We start from the raw sequence: 23,357 nt of genomic DNA, 5'->3' as shown, positions 1-23,357 counted from the left end.
GTTCCCGTTCTAAAGGGAAATGCTTTCAGGCTCTCTCCATTTAGGATGATGTTGGCTGTTGGCTTTGTATAAATGCCCTTTATTATGTTGAGGAATTTTCCTTCTATTTCTATTTTGCTGAGAGTTTTTATCGGAATGGGTGATGGAATTTGTCAAATGCCTTATCCGTATCACTTAATAAAATCATGTGATTCTTATCTTTTGTTTTATTTATGTGGTGGACTACATTAATTGTTTTTCTAGTATTGAACCATCCTTGCATACCTGGTATAAATCCCACTTGGTCATGGTGGATTATTTTTTTGATATGTTGTTGAATTCTATTGGCTAGAATTTTGTTGAAGATTTTTGCATCTATGTTCATGAGGGATATAGGTCTTTAATTTTCTTTTTTGTGTTGTCTTTAGCTCGTTTTGTTATCAGGGTTATGCTGGCTTCATAAAATGAGTTAGGTAGTATTCCGTCCTTTTCTATGCTTTGAAATACCTTCTGTAGTAGCGGTGTTAACTCTTCTCTGAAAGTTTGGTAGAACTCTGCAGTGAAGCCGTCAGGGCCTGGGCTTTTTTTTGTTGGGAGTTTTTTGATTACCTTTTCAATCTCTTTTTTTGTTATGGGTGTATTTAGTTGTTCTACTTCTGTTTGTGTTAGTTTAGTTAGGTAGTGTATTTCTAGGAATTCATCCATTTCTTCTAGGTTTTCAAATTTGTTAGAGTACAATTTTTCAAAGTACTCTGATATGATTCTTTTAATTTCAGTTGGGTCTGTTGTGATATGGCCCATCTCATTTCATATTCAGGTTATTTGTTTCTTTTCTTGTATTTCTTTAGTCAGTCTGGCCAATGGTTTATCAATTTTGTTCATTTTTTCCAAGAACCAGCTTTTGGCCTTGTTAACTCTTTCAATTGTTTTTCTGTTCTTTAATTCATTTAATTCTGCTCTAATTTTTATGATTTGCTTTTTTCTGGTGCCTGACTTTTTCTTTTGTTGCTCTCTTTCTATTTGTTCAAGTTGTAGGGACAATTCTCTGATTTTGGCTCTTTCTTCTTTATGTATGTGTGCATTTATTGATATAAATTGACCTCTGAGCACTGCTTTTGCTGTGTCCCAAAGGTTTTGATAGGAAATGTTTTCAGTCTCATTGAATTCTATGCATTTCTTTATTCCCTCCTTAATGTCTTCTATAACCCAGTCTTTTTTGAGCAGGGTATTGTTCAGTTTCCAAGTATTTGATTTCTTTTCCCTAGTTTTTCTGTTATTGATTTCTACTTTTATGGCCTTATGTTCATAGAAGATGCTTTGTAGTATTTCGATGCTTTGGATTCTGCAAGGGCTTGTTTCATGACCTAATATGTGGTCTATTCTAGAGAATGTTCCATGTGCACTAGAAAAGAAAGTATACTTTGCTGCTGTTGGGTGGAGTGTTCTGTATAAGTCTATGAGGTCAAGTTGGTTGGTTATAGCAATTAGAGTTTTTGTGTCTCTATTGAGCTTCTTACTGGATGTCCTATCTTTCACCGAAAGTGGTGTGTTGAAGTCTCCTACTATAATTGTGGAGGTGTCTATCTCACTTTTCAATTCTGTTGAAGTTTGTCTTATGAATCTTGCAGCCCTGTCATTGGGTGCATAAATATTTAATATGGTTATAGAAGATGAGCTTCTTTGCTTACCTTTCTTCTTTGGTAAGACGTGCCAGTTTTCTGGCTTTGTGGGAAAGGATAAATCTAAAACATAAAAACAAGAAAAATGGGGAAAATTAATGGTTGTTTTCATCCTGGTCTCATATCTATAGCTACACATATTTCCAGTGTATAGCATCAAAAACACAAAGAAACAAATTATACACTAGCTTATTTTATGTTCAAAGGTTTACTATTTACATGTTACTCACATTCCTGACACTGAAGGGCACCTTCTAGCTTCAGGGATTCAAGGGACTAAAAATAGATGAATGGTCATAATTTCTGCCTAGGGCACTGCTCTGATTGGCTCTCCATCCCGATTGTGGCTGATGGCCAATGGGAATGAGTTGCACCTCACATGCACACTTAAAGGCTGTGTTTGAGCCCTTCCATTTTTCTCTCTACCTTTGCTCTTTGGTTCTGTTTTCACTATAGTATCTCTTTAACACCCAGCCTTCTGGAATTTATCTTCCATTTCCAGTACGATGATTGCCTTCAACTTCACAACGGCTTTGATCTTCCTGTTCTGACCCTTGGTTCTCTCTGAGATAAACTCATACGTATCCCATGGTAGAGCTCAATTTTGGCTGGTCCAGGTGACCACCCCTCTGAGCCAAGTTCTAGCCCCCAAGCCATCCCCCATTAGTGCTGGTCCTCGCTGCCAGACAGAGGATAGTGCTGGCCTAGACTCCTCTCTAGGGAGACTTGGACTATCTCAGCAGCTCAGAAAACATAAATACAGTTGATGTCTACACAGCATCCACAAGATAAAAAGGTCTTTATATAATGCTTTCACAATATAGGGCTCTGCCCTTAGCATTAGATATGAAGCAGGAAATTGAATGTACTAAATTTTTTTAAATATTAAAATGTTGCTGGTATTCTACTTCCACTTTAGATATTTATTCACTGAAGGCATTAAAAAAAAGCAGTAAGACTTTTTCTATGGCTGGATTTGGAGAATAATACTGTTGGGTAAAAAAATCATTTAACAAGGTTGGGGGCACATTTATTATTAGTATAGGATTGCCTTATCAACACCAAACGATATCCACACCACCATATCTGTGCCTTACCCCATTATGGCAGCATAGTTGCCATCAGGTTTGGTATCATCCAATGTGTAGGCAACTGGAGCTTCCTCTCCTTCAATAATCATGGTTCCACAGTAATCTTGGAGAACATCAAAATTGAAGAAGATAGTCACCATCCCATCGAAGTACCCATAGCAAAGTACCATACACATTTTTCTATTTGAGAACCCCTAAGGCTGAGTATGGAAACCCTGGTGGCTTGGTGGTTAAGCGCTATGGCTGCTAGCCAAAGGGTTGGCAGTTCAAATACACCAGGTGCTCCTTGGAAACTCTATGGGGCAGTTCTACTCTGTCCTATAGGGTCACTATGAGTCGGAATCGACTCGATGGCACTGGGTTTGTTTTTTTGGTTTTTTTAAGGCTGAGTATAGGATATTATACTTAAAATAAATGAAGGCAAACCAAACTGATGTCAAAAGGATGACTAAGTAGCCAACATTTTGTGAAAAGAAATCAACCTTTAAACCCCCATCCACAAAGAATAAAAAACCCAGTGACCCAGTGCCATCGAGTCAATTCCGACTCATAGTGACCCTATAGGACAGGGTAGAACTGCCCCATATAATTTCCAAGGAACGCCTAGTGGATTCAAACTGCTGACCCTTTGGTTAGAAGCCATAAAATAAAGCACTGTGTTATTATAAACTAATCCAGCCCACCTTTTAATGAAATTTTGTTTTCCTTGCTGTTATTACTTGCTTCCCCTATTTGCTCTTTCACAAGAAATTAGAATAACCCTAAAGTTGTATAAAGGAAATAATAGTCCATTGTAAAACAGAAAGACCTGAAATTTAAGATTTTATGAGGAGCCCCCTACTCTATTTTTTACCAGTTCTTGACTATCTGGAGACAGGGCAGAGAAGATAAAAAAAAGTAGGAATAACTAAAATCCACAGTCCCAACTCTCACTTCTAACGTGATCTTGGCAAGGAGGGTGGTCTGCCTTTACAATTCCCATCCAAGCTGTCTACCCTGAGGACTTGGGCTCAGAACATTCTTTGATAAGGAGGCTGGGAAATGGATCTCTCTTTCCCAGTCTTTTGGCCTTGTCAGAGAAGCCCTCTTCCCTATTTTGAATCCATAGTAACTTTCTCTGTCTCTATGACTACCCATGATTACTTAATTGTACTAAAGTAATTAATTTTGTAGCTAGTGAGAGAAGAAATGTTCTTTCTGGTCACGCACCCATGGTCACAGGACTGCCATGCTATTTGAATTTGAACAAAGCTTGGCAACAGGATGGTAGGCCAGGTGCGGCTAAATGAAGGCACCATCTTCTTACCCCTTTTCCCTATTCCCATGCACTCTGATGTTCAAAACTCCTAGACCCCTTTGCCTTGCTGTCTTTCACCTACATAGTAAACTTGGAGCCTTTTGTGTGCCCAAGAGATTTCCTGTGTCAACTCACTCCTGGGACAGGGGTCTGAGGGAGGCTGACCCTACAATGGATCTTACCCCATTCATCTACATACTGACTGCTATATAAGTAAATAAAAGCTTGTGAGCTCCCCACTGGGTAATGTCAATTAATTACTGAGAGCTATAGCTCTCTACAAGTCCATTTTTCATCTGGGCTCACTGCAGTCTCCAAAGACTCCTTTCCTCCTCGAGAACAACCTGGACAACAATTTCAGTTCATCCTGAAAAAAAGTGCTTCTCTCACTTCCCTCCTGAACAAAATAGATGTGATTTTCAACAAAAGAAAGTAACAGAGCAGTGGGGAAAGGTTAAGGTAAAATTAGAAATGTTATAATAATACCCTACTACCGTGGATTGGAAACCCTGGTGGCGCAGTGGTTAAGAGCTATGGCTGCTAACCAAAAGGTCGGCAGTTGCAATGCACCAAGCGCTCCTTGGAAACCGTATGGGGCAGTTCTCCTCTGTCCTATAGGGTCACTATGAGTCAGAATCTACTCGACAGCAGTGGGTTTAGTTTGGTTTGGTTTACTGTGGACTGGAAACCCTGGTGGTGTAATGCTTAAGCACTACATCTGCTAACCAAAAGGTTGGTAGTTCAAATCCACCAGGTGCTCCTTGGAAACCCTATATGGCAGTTCTACTCTTATAGGGTCACTATGAGTCGAAATCGACTCAATGCCAACAGCTTTTGTTTATTTTTTAATGTGGACTACTCCTCCTGCTCCATCATTTACTTACAAATTGGGGTTGTTTGAACAAAATTATGGTAGAAAATTCTGGAACAAATGCTGTATAGAAAAGTCAATAAGAGTGTTTCAAAACGAAGAAGAAAAAACAGAGAAAGAACTTTGGAGGGTTTACACCTCCCCAACGTGTGTGTGCGTGCACGTGTGTGATCAGACTCACCTATACGTCTTTTTCAATTGCACTTGCTTCCCTCTCTCTCTTCCTACATCCTTCCCCCACTGTGCACCCATGAGAATCAATGTCAAAGTCAGTCACTGTATTGATATGAGCTTTTATCCCCCTCAGGTGTGCTAGGGCGGGTAAAAAGTTGAGGAAAACTGAAGGATGGAAAGAAAAAAATGTTTAAAGTCCAAGAACTCAAGAAAAACTAAGAGTTCAAGAGAGAGAGCTAAATAATTATCTGGCATAAGAAGGCAAGAAAGAGAGGAGACAGACAGGACCTAATAAGAGAAGAGGGCAAGTGTTCACTGATTGTGTAAGGATCAGCTGGAGTGGACAGAGAGCTAGTGTAGAAGGCCAGGCCAGCCGTGGTAGAGAGCTGTTTTCTGGCTGGAGGGGCTGCTTGGACACCATCTTCCTAGGGCAAAGCTAGTCTCTGAGCCCTGCAGATGCACTTGGCTGAACTGAAGGAACAAGGGGCAGAGAGAAAAGTCATTTCATACCAGGACAAACCATCAACTACTAGTAGTATTTCTATCTCTTGTAGGTAGAAAGCTCCAGGGCCCCTGCCATGAACACAGAACTTCCAGTCAGCTTTGTAGGACCTCCCTCTTAAAAAGGAAAGAAAAGTCAGGGACACCCAGACATTTAAGGAAGTCTTTGAATAAGAAAAGCAAAGACAAAAGCAAAAACAAACAAAAAAGGCAACCTGAGGAAAAATAGACAGGCAGCAGAAAAAATTTTCCAAGAAGAGGCAAGTAAAATCCTCAGAGAGGAAGGAGAAGAAACTGGCTATAGGAGGCTATAAAAAGGAACACTGAGAAATTACTAGAAATAAAGTAATTCAATAGAAGCTTTTTGAGTGTGAGGTGTGGAAGGAGGAGTGTCTGACAACATGATAATAACATTCATTTGGAAGAGTAACTGAAGAAGTGCAATCAGGGACAACATTAAAGGAAAACAATGATATCAAAACATAATATAAAGCTACGGTCATAGGAATAGATAATATAGATCTGTGCTCGCCAAAGTATACATATCTAGATTGTACATTTAGATAGTGGAAGGATATAATAAAATTTTTTTACTTTCAGCTTTTTTTAAAAAGTCTACTTTGTAATGTTTTATAATGATAACAACACATTTCAGAGGTATGCCATATAACTTAATAACAAATATGCATACACTGGTAGTTCATGTTTTGATTTTTTTAATGCATAGGGCTCTATAATAAAAAATATTTGGAGACCAGTAATAAAGATCAGTGGAATAGAATTGTTAGTACAGAAAAGCCCTATGTTCATATGAAAATTTAGTATGGTGAAACCATCATAAATAAATATTATGATGAGAAACTAGTTTTGTTCTGTAAATCTTCATCTAAAGTTCAATTTAAATAAATAAATAAATGTTAAAAAAACTGATAAACTGGGAAAAAATATTTCCAACATACAAGGAAAAAAAATGTTTAAACAGGCAGAGAATAAGCAATTTACAAAATTATTTAATAAAGCCCCTCCAAAAAAAAAAAAAAAAAAGCCAAACCCATTGCAGTCAAGTTGATTCCGACTCATAGCAGCCCTATAGGTCAGAGTAGAACTGCCCCATAGAGTTTCCAAGGAGCGCCTGGTGGATTTGTACTGCCGATCTTTTAGTTAGCAGCTGGGTTTCCAATACAGCCCCTAAGGGTTATTAATTACAAATGCCACCAGGGTTTCCAATATAGCCCCTAAGCCTTATTAATTACAACAATTATAAATCTTAGATAAATGAGATATTTCCCTCTACCTGATTGTCAAAAAATTAAAAATATTATTAGCTGGCTAACAAAAATTTCAAAGTTTGACCTACATCAACTGACTTAATAATTTCACTTTTACAAATTCATCAAAAAGAAGAATTCCTTTACAAATCTGTAGAGTTTATATGCAAGAAACTGTTTATTACAGCATGGTGTATAAGAACAAAAACTTGAAAATAATCAAAATGCCTGTCAATAGCAGATCTGTTGGGTAAATCTTGATAGATTAGCCATACAGTAAAATAATGTTTATTTAGTTGTTGAAAATGAGATAGATTTTAATGCACTCATGTGGAGAGATGTCCACAGCATATTGTTACCAGGAAAAAGCAAATTCCAGTATGATATGTGTCATATTAAAAAATGGTTTTGGAAAAGCATATGACATATATTTAAAAGTACATTTGCATGTTATACATATTATTTACTATATATTTATAGTTGTCATAAGGCCAATTTGTCACCTACATAGTTTATTGCCTCAGCATTCATTAATTCCTCCTAGCTGCCCTTTCACCCAGCTTCTGACATGAATGTTCCTATCTTATCTTGCAGCCTCTCCACAGGGGTGGGGCGTTCTCTAACTGGCCTTCCCTGCCATGCCCTACATGGTTTCTTGTGATAAGAACCAGTTGCTATCCTGCAACCTAGTCTCTCACCTACCACAGTCCTTCCTTGCCCCTCCAGCCATGTCCCATATAATTCCCTGTGATAGAGATTTCTCCCTTTTCCTGAACTAATGCACTAGAAACTTTTAAACTAACCAACAGGTCTTTGGTGCATACTAACCCCAGATTCCATCACTTTACCACACATAAGCCCTCTCCTATAGTTCCAGCTTGTTGTTGCCTTGCTCCTGGGTGCAACCCCCTGGGTGGCCCTGTGTCAAGGCATGTTGCGGGTTCCTCTCTGGGACCTGCGAGTACTAAATTCTATTTGTTTTCCAGTCTTTCTGCATGAGTTTCACTTCCTCGTCCCACACCTGACAAACCACATATAACACCCACGGACCCCCTTCTGGGCCAAACTTAATACAACTTTATATATATATATTTCAGTATATGTACACATATATTTAGAGTATTACCTATGCATACAATAGCTCCCTAAGGATAAATAACCTAAAACCTTACCTATGCTTCCCTGGGGGGAGGGACATTTTTCTTACACGTTTCTTTTTGAAAGTTTTATAGTGAAGTGGTTTACCTTTGTAATTAAAAAAAAAACATATTACTTCTGTCATTCGACCCTTAAATTGAGATAAATTAGATGTAAAGATTTGAGAGAAAAATGTAAATGACCAAAAGATGACCAAAAGCAAGGGAGACCAACAGGATTCAAAGCACTGCCAACAGTCTGCTATCTCGGTGTAAGTGGAGATGGGATGAAGGGCCAAGGAAGCTGTGATGGCTGCTGTGGGGAGGGCAGGGTGCTGCTGGTGAGGGTGCCTGCACAGAAGGCTGGATTTAGGATGACATGGTGGAAGGCCAGCTAAGACCAGGCCCTCCCTGACATTCCCAAAGATGTTACCAACCAAGAGACTGGGATAATCCATCTACAGGAGACTTGGATACTCCAAGTCTTCTGAGTGTCTGATATGTGCTAATCACTGTGCTAGGTTATATTGTTAGCTCATACTCCCCGAGCTTTTGTGTTTCAGTTAATTACAGTGTCTTCAGCACTGACAGTCTGACGCAAAGCAAAAAAAGACTATTATTTAAGAAGCAGTTCCCTCAGATTTCATTCCCTTATAGAATCCTTCAAGCATTGTTACTGAATCGCTTATTAACATAACAGGAATCATATTGGATGTGAGTTTTAGAGCTCTTCTCCATGCTTCTATAATAGCCTACATAACCCCATCACTGAACTCAATGCATTGCCATGCAATCATCAGTTTATATGACTGTCTTTCTCACAAGTCTGGATTTTCTGGGTTCCTCTCTGGGACCTGCGAGTACTAAATTCTATTTGTTTTCCAGTCTTTCTGCCTGAGTTTCACTTCTTAGTGCCACACCTGACAGATCATCTACAATACCCACAGACTCACTTTTGGGTCAAACTTAATATATACATTTCAGTATATATGTACACTTATGTTTAAAATATTGCCTATGCATACAATAAATCTCTAAGGATAATCTAAAATCTTAACCGTGGTTTCCTGGGGGGAAGGATATGTGCCTTTGAATCTCCAATGCCTAGCTCAATACCTGGCATACAACAGGTGCTCATTTGCGGTCACCTGAAGAAATAAATGAATACAGTGACTCAAAAGAAATTTAAAATGCTTTGGTGAGGCTATTTCACATCTATAATCACTTTTTAAAGTATTACTCAAGGTTCGTTACCAACAAGAACCAAATCAGGTCCACCCACTTTTTGAGGGTGGAGAACTTATCTTTTCTTTTTAATACTTTGCAACTTGCCTGGCACATAGCAGGCCTATGGTTTGCAGACTGAATGGAAATTTTTAGATTATTTCCCCAAATAAAGGCATTCATAATCATTAGGAGAAATATCTTTATTCAATGGCCCTAAACCCTATCTCCAACACTGGACAGTTTATCAAACTGTGATGGCTTGTGTGTTGCTATGATGCTGGAAGCTATGCCACTAGTATTTCAAATACCATCAGGGTCACCCATGGTGGACAGGTTTCAGTGGAGCTTCTAGACTAAGACAGACTAGAAAAAAAGGCCTAGCAACCTACTTCTGAAAATTAGCCAACGAAAGTCCTTTGGATCAGAGAATATTGTTTGAGACATTGACTTGCTTACTTTGAGCGTGTAATCAGGAGGGACCAATTGCTGGAGATATCAAGTTTGGTAAAGTGGAGGGCTGGCGAAGGAGAGGGAAATCTTCGATGAGATGGATTGGCACAATGACCATAACAATGGACTCAAACATACCAAAGATCATCAAGATAGTGCAGGACCGGGCAAAGTTCCATTCTGTTGTACATAGGGTCGCCGTAAGTTGGAGCTGACTTGATGGCAATGAACAAAACCCTGTCTACTTACTATCAGCCAGCTATCTGCAATGAGTGATCTGGGTCACAAGAAGAATTAGTTCAGCACCAATCCACCACTGCCATCAGAATCAAAGACTAAAATTACAGGTCTATTCATGGTGGGTCAGTGCACTGTCCTTCTCAAAGGGTAGATTACTTGCTCAACTGATGCATCAATCCAATCATTTTCCTAAATATGATTTTCTGCAAAGGTGAAGAATTAGGCTATGACGTGGCTGCAAAAGTATATAGGCAAAACTGTATACCTGAAGGCAAAACTGTGAAACGGTTCCTATTTGCTACCAGTATAATAGGTGCTGGAAAGTACTTACCCTTTTTTCTCCAGAATGGCTCTTTATAATAAACTATACACTTGATGACTGAACCCATAGGTACACGAGTGATCAGCTGGTTTCTCATCATTGGCAGAGGAGGATTGAAATGAATCTTCATGCCCAGAGTAGGAGGAACAGCGCTAATCACATATTTAGCCTAGAAGAAAAACAATGTGGTGAAGCATTGTTGGTTGGTGGTTCTCCCCCCCACCCCACCAATAATTTCCCTCATTCTACCTTTGTGCCCCTTCAGCCTCTTCTTAACACAGAAGCTGGAGGGAGTCTGTTAAAACCTAAATTAGACCTTATTGTTCCTTCTTCAAAACCTCCAAAGACTTCCCATCACACCTGGGTCAAAACCAAGTTCCTCACAGTCATACATGTTCCTCCAAAGTCATACATGGGATGGACCCCTGTCATATCTCTGATCTTAACTCTTGATATTCTCCCCCCACCCCCAGTCCTTCTGCTTCTGCCATTTTGACCACTGTGTTGTCCCTTGATCATGCCAAGCTTGCTCCCACCTCAGGGCCTTGGCACTGGCTGTTCTATCTGCCTGGAACACCCTTTCTCCAGAGAGCCACATGGTTCAATCCCTTTTCTTCTTCAGTTCTGTGATCAAATAGCACCTTTTCAGTGAGACCTTCCCTGACAACCTTACTTAAAATTGCATGACCAATCTCCCATCCTTTCTTCTTGAACACCCTCTTTCCCTGCCCTGCTTTATTTTTTCCATTACTTATCACTATCTGGAGAAGCCCTGGTGGTGCAGTGGTTAATTTACTCAGTTGCTAAGCAAAAGGTCAGCAGTTTGAACCCACCAGCTGTTCTGGAGGAGGAAGATGTGGCAGACTGCTTCCAAAAAGATTACAGCCTTGGAAACCCTATGCAGCAGTTCTACTCTGCCCTACAAGGGTGCTGTGAGTCAGAGTCAACTTGACAGCAACAGGTTGGTTTTTAGTTATCACTATCTGACACAATTTATATTAGTCATATTTGATTATAGTCTTTCTTCTTGATTAGAATATAAGTTGCATGAGGACAGGGATTTTTGTCTGTTTTTTCACTGCTTTGTTCCTAACTCCTAGAATAATGCCAGGCACATAAGAAAAAAATAAATAAATATTTTCTTTTGTTTTATAATTATGTAACAGCCCAAGGGAGGTTGATAATGTATGTCTCTGTAAATTCCCTCCCCAAATAATCTGGCTCTCTTTTCCTTTATTTCAGATAGAGGTAGTTTTTGTTTTTTTTTTCCATTTTTGCCAAAGGACTGTCCATGAAATCTAGAGTATTCTTGATTTTATTCAAGCTTTGGTTATTGTTATGGGTTGACTTTTGTCCCCCAAAAAGGTAGGTTTAAATCCTAACCTCTAGTACCTGGGAATGTGACCTTGTTTGGAAATAAGATTTTTGAAGTTGATATCAGTTAAGTTAGCATGAGGTCATACTGGTATTAAAAAAAAAAAAAACTGTTGCCATCGATTCAATTCGAACTTATAGCAACCCTATAGGACAGAGTAGCACTGCCTCACAGGGTTTCCAAGGAGCAGTTGGTGGATTCAAATTTCCCATCTTTTGGTTAGCTGCCAAACATTTAACCGCAGCGCCACCAGGGCTCCCATACTCCCATGAGGTGGGCGAATCTAATACAAAGGAGCTCTGGTGGTGCAACAGTTAAGCACTAGGTGGTTTGAACCCACCCAGAGGTTCCACGGGAGAAAGACCTGGCGATCTGCTTCCATAAAGATTACAGCCTAGGAAACCATATGGGGTAATTCTACTCTGTCACATGGACTCACTAAAAAAAAAAAAAAAATTTTTTTTTTGGACTCACTAGGAGTTGAAAATTCACTCCACTGCATCTAACAACAACAATCCAATACAACCAGTGTTCTTATAAATAGAGGAAGAGATACAGACACACAGAGAAGAAGGTATGTTAAGATAGAGGCAGAGATTGCAGTGATGCATCTACAATCCAAGGAACACCAAGGATTGCCAGGAGCCACCTGAAGCTAGAAGACGCAAGGGAGGATCTTCCCCCAGAGTGGATATAGAGAGCATGGCCCTGCTGACACCTTCATTTTGGACTTCTAGCTTCCAGAACTGTGAAAGAAAAAATTCTGTTGTTTTAAGCTATCTAGTCTGAGCTGCCAGACTAAGACAGACTAGGAAGAAGGATCTGGCAGTCTACTTCTGAAAAGCATTAGCTTGTGAAACCTTATGAATTGCAGCAGAACATTGTCTGATATAGTGCTGGAGAATGAGCCCCCCAGGTTGGAAGGCACTCAAAAGATGACTGGGGAAAAGCTGCCTCCTCAAAGTAGAGTCGACCTTAATGACGTGCATGGAGTAAGCTTTCGGGACCTTCATTTGCTGATGTGGCACTACTCAAAATGAGAAGAAAGAGCTGCAAACATCCATTAATAATCGGAACCTGGAATGTAGGAAGTATGAATCTAGAAAAATTGGAAATCGTCAAAAATGAAATGGAAGGCATAAACATCGACATTCTAGGCATTAGTGAGCTGAAATGGACAGGTATTGGCCATTTTGAATCAGACAATCATATAGTCTACTATGCTGGGAATGACAGCTCAAAGAGGAATGGTGTTGCATTCATCGTCAAAAAGAATGTTTCAGGATCTACCCTGAAGTACAATGCTGTCAGTGATAGGATAATATCCATATGCCTACAAGGAAGACCAGTTAATATGACTATTATTCCAAATTTACGCACCAACCACTAGGGCCAAAGATGAAGAAATACAAGATTTTTATCAGCTGCTGCAGTCTGAAATTGATCAAACATGCAATCAAGATGCATTGATAATTACTGGTGATTGGAATGCAAAAGTTGGAAACAAAGAAGAAGGATCAGCAGTTGGAAAATACGGCCTTGGTGATAGAAACAATGCCGGATATCGAATGATAGAATTTTGCAAGATCAACAACTTCTTCATTGCAAATACCTTCTTTCACCAACATGAACGGCGACTATACACATGGACCTCGCCAGATGGAACACACAGAAATCAAATTGACTACATCTGTGGAAAGAGACGATGGAAAAGCTCAATATCATCAGTCAGAACAAGGCCAGGGGCCAACTGTGGAACAGACCATCAATTGCTCATATGCAAGTTCAAGCTGAAACTGAAGAAAATCAGAGCAAGTCCACCAGAGCCAAAATATGACCTTGAGTATATCCCACCTGAATTTAGAGACCATCTCGAGAATACATTTGACGCATTGAACACTAGTGACTGAAGACCAAATGAGTTGTGGAATGACATCAAGGACATCATCCATGAAGAAAGCAAGAGGTCACTGAAAAGACAGGAAAGAAAGAAAAGACCAACATGGATGTCAGAGGAGACTCTGAAACTTGCTCTTAAGCATCAAGCAGCTAAAGCAAAACGAAGAATTGATGAAGTAAAAGAACTGAACAGAAGAATTCAAAGGGCAGCTTGAGAAGACAAAGTATTATAATGACATGTGCAAAGAGCTGGAGATGGAAAATCAAAAGGGAAGAACACACTCGGCATTTCTCAAGCTGAAAGAACTGAAGAAAAAATTCAAGCTTCAAGTTGCAATAGTGAGGATTCCATGGGGGAAATATTAAACAATACAGGAAGCATCAAAAGGAGATGGAAGGAATACACAGAGTCATTATACCAAAAAGAATTAATTGATATTCAACCATTTCAAGAGATGGCATATGATCAGCAACCGATGGTACTGAAGGAAGAAGTCCAAGCTGCTCTGAAGGCATTGGCGAAAAACAAGGCTCCAGGAATTGATGGAATATCAATTGATATGTTTCAACAAACAGATGCAGTGCTGGAGGTGCTCACTCGTCTATGCCAAGAAATATGGAAGACAGCTTCTTGGCCAACTGATTGGAAGAGATCCATATTTATGCCTATTCCCAAGAAAGGTGATCCAACCGAATGTGGAAATTATAGAACAATATCATTAATATCACACCCAAGCAAAATTTTGCTGAAGATCATTCAAAAACGGCTGCAGCAGTATATCGACAGGGAACTGCCAGAAATTCAGGCTGGTTTCAGAAGAGGACGTGGAACCAGGGATATCATTGCTGATGTCAGATGGATCCTGGCTGAAAGCAGAGAATACCAGAAGGATGTTTACCTGTGTTTTATTGACTATGCAAAGGCATTCGACTGTGTGGATCATAATAAACTATGGATAACACTGTGAAGAATGGGAATTCCAGAACACTTAATTGTGCTCATGAGGAATCTTTACATAGATAAGAGGCAGTTGTTCGGACGGAACAAGGGGATACTGATTGGTTTAAAGTCAAGAAAGGTGTGCGTCAGGGTTGTATTCTTTCACCATACCTATTGAATCTGTATGCTGAGCAAATAATCCGAGAAGCTGGACTCTAGGAAGAAGAACAGGATATCAGGATTGGAGGAAGACTCATTAACAACCTGTGTTATGTAGATGACACAACCTTGCTTGCTGAAAGTGAAGAGGACTTGAAGCACTTACTAATGAAGATCAAAGACCACAGCCTTCAGTATGGATTACACCTCAACATAAAGAAAACAAAAATCCTCACACCTGGACCAATGAGCAACATCATGATAAATGGAGAAAAGGCTGAAGTTGACAAGGATTTCATTTCACTTGGATCCACAATCAACAGCCATGGAAGCAGCAGCCAAGAAATCAAAAGACGCATTTCATTGGGCAAATCTGTTGCAAAGGGCCTCTTCAAAGTGTTGAAGAGCAAAGATGTCACCCTGAAGACTAGGGTGCGCGTGACCCAAGCCATGGTATTTTCAATCACATCATACGCGTGTGAAAGCTGGACAATGAATAAGGAAGACCGAAGAAGAATTGACACCTTTGAATTGTGGTGTTGGCGAAGAATATTGAATATACCACGGACTGCCAAAATAATGAACAAATCTGTCTTGGAAGAAGTGCGGCCAGAATGCTCCTTAGAGGCAAGGATGGGGAGACTGCTCTTACATACTTTGGACATGTTGTCATGAGGGATCAGTTCCTGGAGAAGGACATCATGCTTGGCAGAGTACAGGGTCAGCGGAAAAGAGGAAGACCCTCAACAAGGTGGATCGACACAGTGGCTTCAACAATGAGCTCAAGCATGACAAGGATTGTAAGGATGGCGCAGGACCGGGCAGTGTTTTGTTCTATTGTGCATAGGGTCGCTATGAGTCAGAACCGACTCGACAGCACCTAACAACAACAACCACAACACTGTGTGGTCATGGCAGTCCTAAAACAGTTCCTAAAACTAAAACTGTTATCTATGGGATTATGGCCTTTTCCCTCTAGTTTAAGGATCTTAAAAAAAGTTACCTCATATATCTCATGGTTTAGGGTTTCCACAAGGATATTTTCTCCTGTCTGGTCAATATAGGTCACAGGCCTCTCCAGCTTCACTCGGTCCCCAAGGAGATCCATAATCCGCTCACTCACTTGACCAGATCCACCCACAAATTTCCTCTCCTGGAAAGAAAAAAAAAAACCTAAAGAGGTGGGTTAGGAAGTACAAGAATGGGCACAGATTGTTGTTAATTTCCCTCTCATACCTTTACTCTGAGATGTTTTAAATTTCATTTTGTGTTGTGAATAGTCTTTCACCATTATTTTCTGTCTAGTTTTTTAGTGCTGCTATAACAGAATACGACAAATGGACGGCTTTAACAAACAGAAATTTATTTTCTCACAGTTCAGGAGGCAAGAAGTCCAAATTCAGGACGCTGGCTCTAGGGGAAGGTCCTTGTCTCTTCAACTTATTTCATGGTTCCTTGGGAATCTCCATGTGGCTTGGCATCAAACTTCCCCCATCTCTGCTTCCTTAATCTGTTTCTTCTATATTTAGTAAGAGTTTGACTCAAACACACACCCTACACTAATCCTGCCTCATTAACATAACAAAGACAACCCATTCCCAAATGGGATTATAACCACAGGCAGAGAGGTTAGGATTTTCGACACATGTTTTGGGGAATACAGTTCAATCCATAACGTTCCACCCTTTGGACCCCCAAAATTCATGTTCTACCCACATGCAAAACACATTCACCCCATCACATCGTCCTAAAAGTCTTAAATCAACTCCAAGTCCAAAATCTCATCTTCTGAATCATCTAAGTCAAATATGGGCGAGACTTTAGGTATATTCATTCCTGGGGCAAAATTCCTCTTCATCTGTTAACCTGTGAAATCTAGAATACAAGTTATCTGTTTCCAAAGTACCGTTGTGGAACAGGCACAAGGTAGACATTTCCATCACAAATGGGAGAAATTGGAGGGAAAGAAGGGATAACGGGCACCAAGCAAGTTCAAAATCCAGCAGAACGATATACATTAGCTCTCAGGGCTTGAAAATAATCCTCTGTTCTTTGGGGCCATGTGGGCAATGGCCCTGCCCTTCAGACTCTGGGTGTTAGCCATGCCTTCTGGATTCTGGGTAGAGGCCCCCTGGCCCTGGGCTTTAGCTCCACCTTCCAGGTCCGCTGGAAAGGCAACTCTGCTCCCTCAAATTTGGGCAGCCCCATTCATCTGAGTTGTGACCCTACCCCCTCCGCCCTGGCAGGCCCCATTCTTCTGCCCCTTGGGCATGGCAGCCTGGTCCCCTCAGCTTTGAGCAGTGGTCCCATAACCCTACCACTTGTGAACGGCAACCCCACACTCCGGAACCGAGTTGGTGAAGATCTGACTCTTCTAAACATAGGAGGTCATGACTCCACCCTTTGAAACAGAGGCAGCCCTGCTTCCTGTGCTCCTTCCAACAGTTCTGCTGATCTCCAACTTGCTCCAGGGATGGTCCTTTTCTTTTCTTGGAGGACAACAGATGTAGCTCCTTCGGCCTGTTTCCTGCTGGTAAAATTCCAAGAGGCAGACAGCTTTCTTTCCTGTCATCTTGTCTCTTTCCCCTTCAGTCTAAGCTGATGGGTTTTCGCTGTGGTAGTTGGTTAGATCCACGAGTTACAGGCTTAATCTCTAACAAAAGATTGTGTAGCCACATCCTTGGTGAAAGTTCTAGGACATGTGTCCTTAGTTTGTACAATGGACTTTTCCAAATCTTTAAGTTTTGTTTTCATCTTGCACAGTTCATTTTTAGGTCCATCTCCTTCCTCTCACATTTTACTACAAGAGGCAAAGAGAAACCACATAGCCCCTTTAAGATCTTGCTTACAAATCTCCTCAGCTAAAAATCCAACTTCATCACTTAAAAATTCTATTTTCCACCAAACATTTGAACATAATTCAGACAAGTTCTTTGCCACTGCATAAAAAGCATCACCCGAAGCACATTTAACATCCACATTTCTAGCAACATTCTATTGCTGGCACCATATGTATTCTCTAAGATGATAGAAACTTTTTCTATAGCTGTCCTTACTTCCTTCTAAGCCCTCACCAGAATTGCCTTTGACATCTACAATTCTACCAATGTCTTTTAAGGCAATGTAGGCTTTTGCTATTAAATACCAAAAACCAAACCCGTTGCCGTCGAGTTGATTCCAACTCATAGCAACCCTATAGGACAGAGTAGAACTTCCCCATAGAGTTTCCAAGGAGCGCCTGGTGGATTCAAACTGCTGACCTTTTAGTTAGCAGTTGAGCTCTTAAGCACTATACCACCAGAGTTTCCAATAGGCACTTTAAAATTCTTCCAGCCTCTACCCATTACCCAATTCCAAAACCACTTCCAGTATCGAATTCTGTCTTTGTTATCTAGTGCTGGTATAACAGAGATACTATAAGAGGGTAGCTTTAACAAACAGATGTTTATTTTCTCATAGTTTAAGAGGATAGAAGTCTGAATTCAGAGTGCTGGCCGTAGGGGAAGGTTTTCTCTCTCTGTTGGCTCTGGAGGAAGGTCTTTATCTCTTCTGGGCTTCTGCTCCTGAGTGATCACACATATTTTGGGGGACACAATTCAATCCATAACATTTTCTAACTAGCAATTTTTTCCTTGACAAAGCTACAGGTTTTCTACCAGTCACCTTCCATGCTATGCTCTTGCGAATTTCCAGGTTCCAACCTTAACTTGACCGCCTTAGCCTGACCCCCACGTCCCAGCTGTCTGGTTACCACCCCTGCTGTGTGTCCTATCTACACCCTTCTTGTTGGGCTGATGAGTTTGGTGAAGCTCTGCCTAATGGCAGACCATTGCTTGCTTGAGCATGCCTAAACCTGTTTTCATCTTTCTGATTACTCAGGCTCAGAACCTCACTGCCCCATCTAGCCCAGCCTACTCCCTGCTGGTGGTTGCCTATCTCATCCAGGGTCAGGTACTTGCTGCTTCTTTAGCCACCTAGGTCATGTCAACTCACTGCACTCACATGCCTGGAGCCCTGCTAAAGCTTCCAAATGCTCTCTGCATGATTGTGCAAACAGAGTTGAGGTGACTGCTTCTTCTTGGACTTTCAGTTTACATATTTTTTAAATAGACTATTTCAAATAGGTCTGGAAATAAAAATGAAAGAAGAAGAAAGGGAAATAACTGTCATGGAGATTACCTAAAAATTCGAATCCACTTCCTGCTGTACAGCACATTATATGAAGCTGGGGCCCAAGAAAGAGTCAGGGAAAGAATGAATGAGTGAATGAACAAATTCAGTATGTGGTATGTGTTTAAAATTGAGAATGCACTCTTGACCTTCCTTTTGGAGCTTTCCAAGAAGTGCTCAAGTTACGTTCTTCCAATGGTCTCCTATGAATTTACCAGGTAATAATTGGATGGATACCAATGGAAAACTGTAAAAGTACATCAAGAGGCAAGCTTAGTTTTAAGATTACATTGGCCACTGGGCTCTCATATTGGGTACTTAACAACAGACTGTGCCTCACAAAGCTGCCTTGAACTGCCATGACAAAGGTCTAAATGTCACCCGCCTCCTGCTTCATCATTTCACAATTGAAAAATGACCCCAAAGGATGTTAATCTTCCATTGAGGCAGTGGCTGGTTTTCTGTTGGAATGGTGGGGGAATGGCTGGGTACCTGTCCTCCATTGGTTGTTGCCATGATCCTGATTGTGCCCCCACACTGCTTCACGTACCACAGGAACCAGAGAGCAGAGACCTCATGGGTCTCTGCAGTGACGCAGAGGTTCACGAAGAGAGTGGCAAGCTGCTTCGCAGATCTGCTCAGGAAGAAACAAGAGCAAAATTGGCAAACAAGATTTCCAGTGACTAGAATCTTCTTAATTCTCTGGCAATCATTCAAGGAGGAAATTTACATGGCTATGTTTAGTACCCCCGCCAAAAAATGATTGTAAGGATGGCTCAGAACCAGGCAGTGTTTCGTTCTGTTGTGCATAGGGTCACTATGAGTCAGAACCGACTCGACGGCACCTAACAACAACAGCAAACGTTTAGTACAATTTGGTAAGTCTCAGAAAATTATAGTTAGAATCCAACACTATAAAAGATGACATCAGAGACTTTGGTGATATGGGATTTATTTCCCCTTTAACCAAAATATCTTACTCAGGATCAGCTTGTATCTATGCTCTGTGTTGTCATGATTTCTCCCCACAAACCTGCTTGTTTTCCAGTGATCCCCATCTCAGTAAAAGGTACCACTATTCATCCAGTTCCTAAGGCCAAAAATCTAGAAATTATCCTTAATTTTTTGTCTTTCCATCACTCTCCCCTGTTATTTATTCACCACACTCCAAGACCAATGCTTTTCACCTCCCTCCCTGCCATGGTGCTCTTTCTAAAGTGTAAATCAAATCATTCCACCCCCTTGCTTAACACCCTCCAGTGGCATCCTATCAGAACCAGAATAAGATTCAGAACTTGGACCATCGCTTCCAAACTCCTAAGTGATCTAACTCATGCCTACCTTTTCTATCTCATCCTGTACCCTCTCCTGCTTATTCTTATGCTTCTTCAGAAAGACACACTGTTTATTTGTCTATGAAAACTAGCACTGGCTTCCATGCTCCCAGCCCTCTGGCATTCTTGATGGCAATGGGTATAGTATTTTAGAACTCATTTCCCTATATGGAAATTACCTTGATTAGTTTTATTATTATTATTTTTATTGCTGTCTCCCTCATTAGAATATAGATCCATGAGAACAGAGACCTTATCTTTCTTGCTCACCATAGTTTCCTCTTTAACAAAGTAGTGTCTGGTACTTAGTAAAAAAAAAAAAAAAAAAATTTTTTTTTTTTAAGCATTCAATAATTACTTGTTGGAGGAATGAATGAGGGAATAATTGATGAAAAATCTCAATTAACCACTATTTAAAAATCATGCAAAAGATGTAAAGGACATGCTAGACGCTTCACCAAATATAGAATTAGTCACAGTATCTATTCAGTTATTTATTTATTTATTTATTTTACCTAATGGAAGACAAGACTGAAGGAGAAAAAGTGACTAACAGAGCATAGATGAGTGAACTTTGGCTCGGGATAGGCAGATAAAGGGAGAGAAATTATATCCTATCTGGAGGCACATCAGTGAGTGAGCAAACTCATGCAATTCCAAGGGCTCAGGTATATCTAGCACACCCTGAAATTCACCAGCACTAACATCCCCTCTGGGATATCATTAATAAAGACTTTTGTCATAAAGATTCCCTCAAGTTTGGGTATTATTCTTACTGTTAGCTCTCCTCAGGTTGGCCCTAGACTCATGGTGACCACGTGTGCAACAGAAAAAAAAATGCTACCCAGTCCTATGCCATCCCCATGATGGGTTCACATCAAACCATTGTGATCCTTAGTGTTTTCACTGGCTGATTTTCAGAAGCTGCTTGCCAACCCTTTTTTTCCTAGTCTGTTTTAGTCTGGGAGCTCCACTGAAAACTGTTCAGCATCATAGCAAAATGCAAGCCTTCACTGACAGATGGGTGGCGGCTGTGCATGAGGTACATTGGCCAGGAATAGAACCCAGGTCTCCAGCATGGAAGGCGAGAATTCTACCACTGAATCACCATGGCCCTCTTTAGTATTGTTAATCTGGTTATATGTGAAGCAGAATTTGCCACCTGATAATACCAACGATGGTTGAAATAAATAACACTGTCTTCCATTTACTGAAATCTTTCCACACTCCATAGTCTTTAAAGCTATTATCTTACTGAATTGTCATAACAGCCAAATAAAAGAATTACTATTTTTCTCCAGTTCACAAGTCAGTAGACTGAGTCTCAGAGAGTTGAATAATATGTAGCTACCCAAAAACCAAAAACCCACCGCCGTCGAGTTGATTCGGACTCATAGTGACCCTATAGGACAGAGTAGAACTGCCCCATAGAGTTTCCAAGGAGCACCTGGCGGATTCGAACTGCCGACTTTTTGGTTAGCAGCCGTAGCACTTAACCACTATGCCACCTCATTAAATGGTATAACTTGCAGCCAGATTATATCTGACTCTGAAACCCATGCTTTTATTTATTTTTTATGCTAAATTCATGCTTTTAAAATCTGAAAATGCTTTCTGATTAGTTAGCTTGGCAGTACAAACACTCACCAAGGGGCATGTCTTTACCCTGTAGGTTTATAGACTCATACCTAATGCATGTTATTGACAATGTTTGAAGCCGTAACAACCTGGCAGCACTTTTGTCACAATTCTCACCATTAAAACCAGCAAAATGGTATAATATATATGCTTCAGTGACTTTGAGTCAGTTTTATAAGACTCCTGATAATTGGAGGGATGGAAATTGCTCATTCATGCCTTCCCTTATGGAGGCATTTTGTAGCAACTATGGAAACCCTGGTGGCATAGTGGTTAAGTGCTACGGCTACTAACCAAGAGGTCAGCAGTTCAAATCTGCCAGGCATTCCTTGGAAACTCTATGGGGCAGTTCTACTCTGTCCTATAGTGTCGCTATGAGTCGGAATCGACTCGACGGCAGTGGGTTTGGTTTGGTTTTGGGTATCTGAAGCAAATATCCAGACATCAGTATAAAACATTACTTTAAAGTGAAAACATCCTTTGCTGTTTCCTGTTATACTGTTTCTTTTGTTCCTTATTCCATAGGTGAATTTGGAGGCATATACAGTAAAGAGAGTAATAAATAATAAAATGTAACATTGGCCCAACTAGACAGTCAATATCAAACAAAAATATTGCTGCTATTCTAGTAGTTATTATTGTCAATTTTGTGGGAAAGAAATAATGCTGGTTTCAAATGGAGGGAGATATAAAAATAATTCTCTCGGGAGGGCCAGTCCATTCCTAGTCCTTTACTTGATTTCCTTTGGGAGCGTCAATGAGAAAAGGAAGAGAAGAACAATATCTGAGAGAAAGAAGATCAAGGAAGCTAGGGCAATAATATTTTCATATTCTTTGCCCTGTTGACTTTTTAAAAGATATATGTTACCATATTTTTGTACATGAAAAATATATACACATTACATAAAATTTGGGAAGTTCACGAAAGTAAAAAGAAGATGAGAGAATGAGTATCTTCCATATTTCTGTCCCTGAGAAATACTTTGGCACATTTTTTCTAAGTCTAGGTTTTTGTAAATATATTTACATAGCTGTGATCACGCCTTAAATAAAATTTTGTGTTTTGGAAAAGCACTTTATATTGAAAGAATCATCAACGTTAGTCTTTGAATGATGTGATTGGGCTTTAGTTTGAATAAAAATAGTCTGTATTTTCTGGGGATTACTTTCTTTAAAACCAAGAAATGATATCATGCATATCTTGCTTTAAAAAGTTAGAAAATCCTTTGTGTTCTTATGCTTCTAAAATCTCACAATGCTTTATTTAGTCATCCAACAACGTTGAATATTCGCTAAGTAGAGGACCGGGCCAAAGGCTAAAGTAGAAAAGTCAGGTCTCTGTGATTCCAAAGAAATATAACTGATCTTATCTTTAAGGAACATAAACATTCTCTGGGAAGAAGATGGCTGACTGATCTCATTAAAAGCTTTTCATAAAGAAAGTTATAAATAAATACAGCCAATTATATACTCACTATATTTTGAAAATCTGAATTATGCCATTTAAAAATAAATAGCAAAATTTTATTACAAACAAAATAAGTTACATTACAAACTACATCCTCATAAAAAATGTTAAATGCCATTAAAAAGCTAGTTGCCGTCAA

General features: G+C 40.0%; 1 protein-coding gene across 3 annotated transcripts in view; it reads right to left on the bottom strand.

The window, feature by feature from the left end:
• The window catches only part of MAOB (monoamine oxidase B), a 185,425-nt gene that overhangs the window by 26,955 nt on the left and 135,113 nt on the right, over positions 1 to 23,357 (bottom strand). For all 3 annotated transcript variants that reach the window (XM_049871292.1, XM_049871294.1, XM_049871293.1), the window contains 5 exons: positions 19,271 to 19,412; positions 15,612 to 15,761; positions 10,245 to 10,404; positions 2,756 to 2,852; positions 1,668 to 1,721 (listed from right to left, as the gene is read on the bottom strand). In XM_049871292.1, coding sequence (XP_049727249.1) covers positions 1,668 to 1,721; positions 2,756 to 2,852; positions 10,245 to 10,404; positions 15,612 to 15,761; positions 19,271 to 19,412 — 603 coding nt within the window. The remainder of the gene's footprint in view (positions 1 to 1,667; positions 1,722 to 2,755; positions 2,853 to 10,244; positions 10,405 to 15,611; positions 15,762 to 19,270; positions 19,413 to 23,357) is intronic.

This window comes from Elephas maximus, chromosome X, assembly GCF_024166365.1.
Source record: "Elephas maximus indicus isolate mEleMax1 chromosome X, mEleMax1 primary haplotype, whole genome shotgun sequence".
Classification (NCBI taxonomy): domain Eukaryota; kingdom Metazoa; phylum Chordata; class Mammalia; order Proboscidea; family Elephantidae; genus Elephas; species Elephas maximus.
This window is presented reverse-complemented; position numbering and strand designations above follow the sequence as displayed.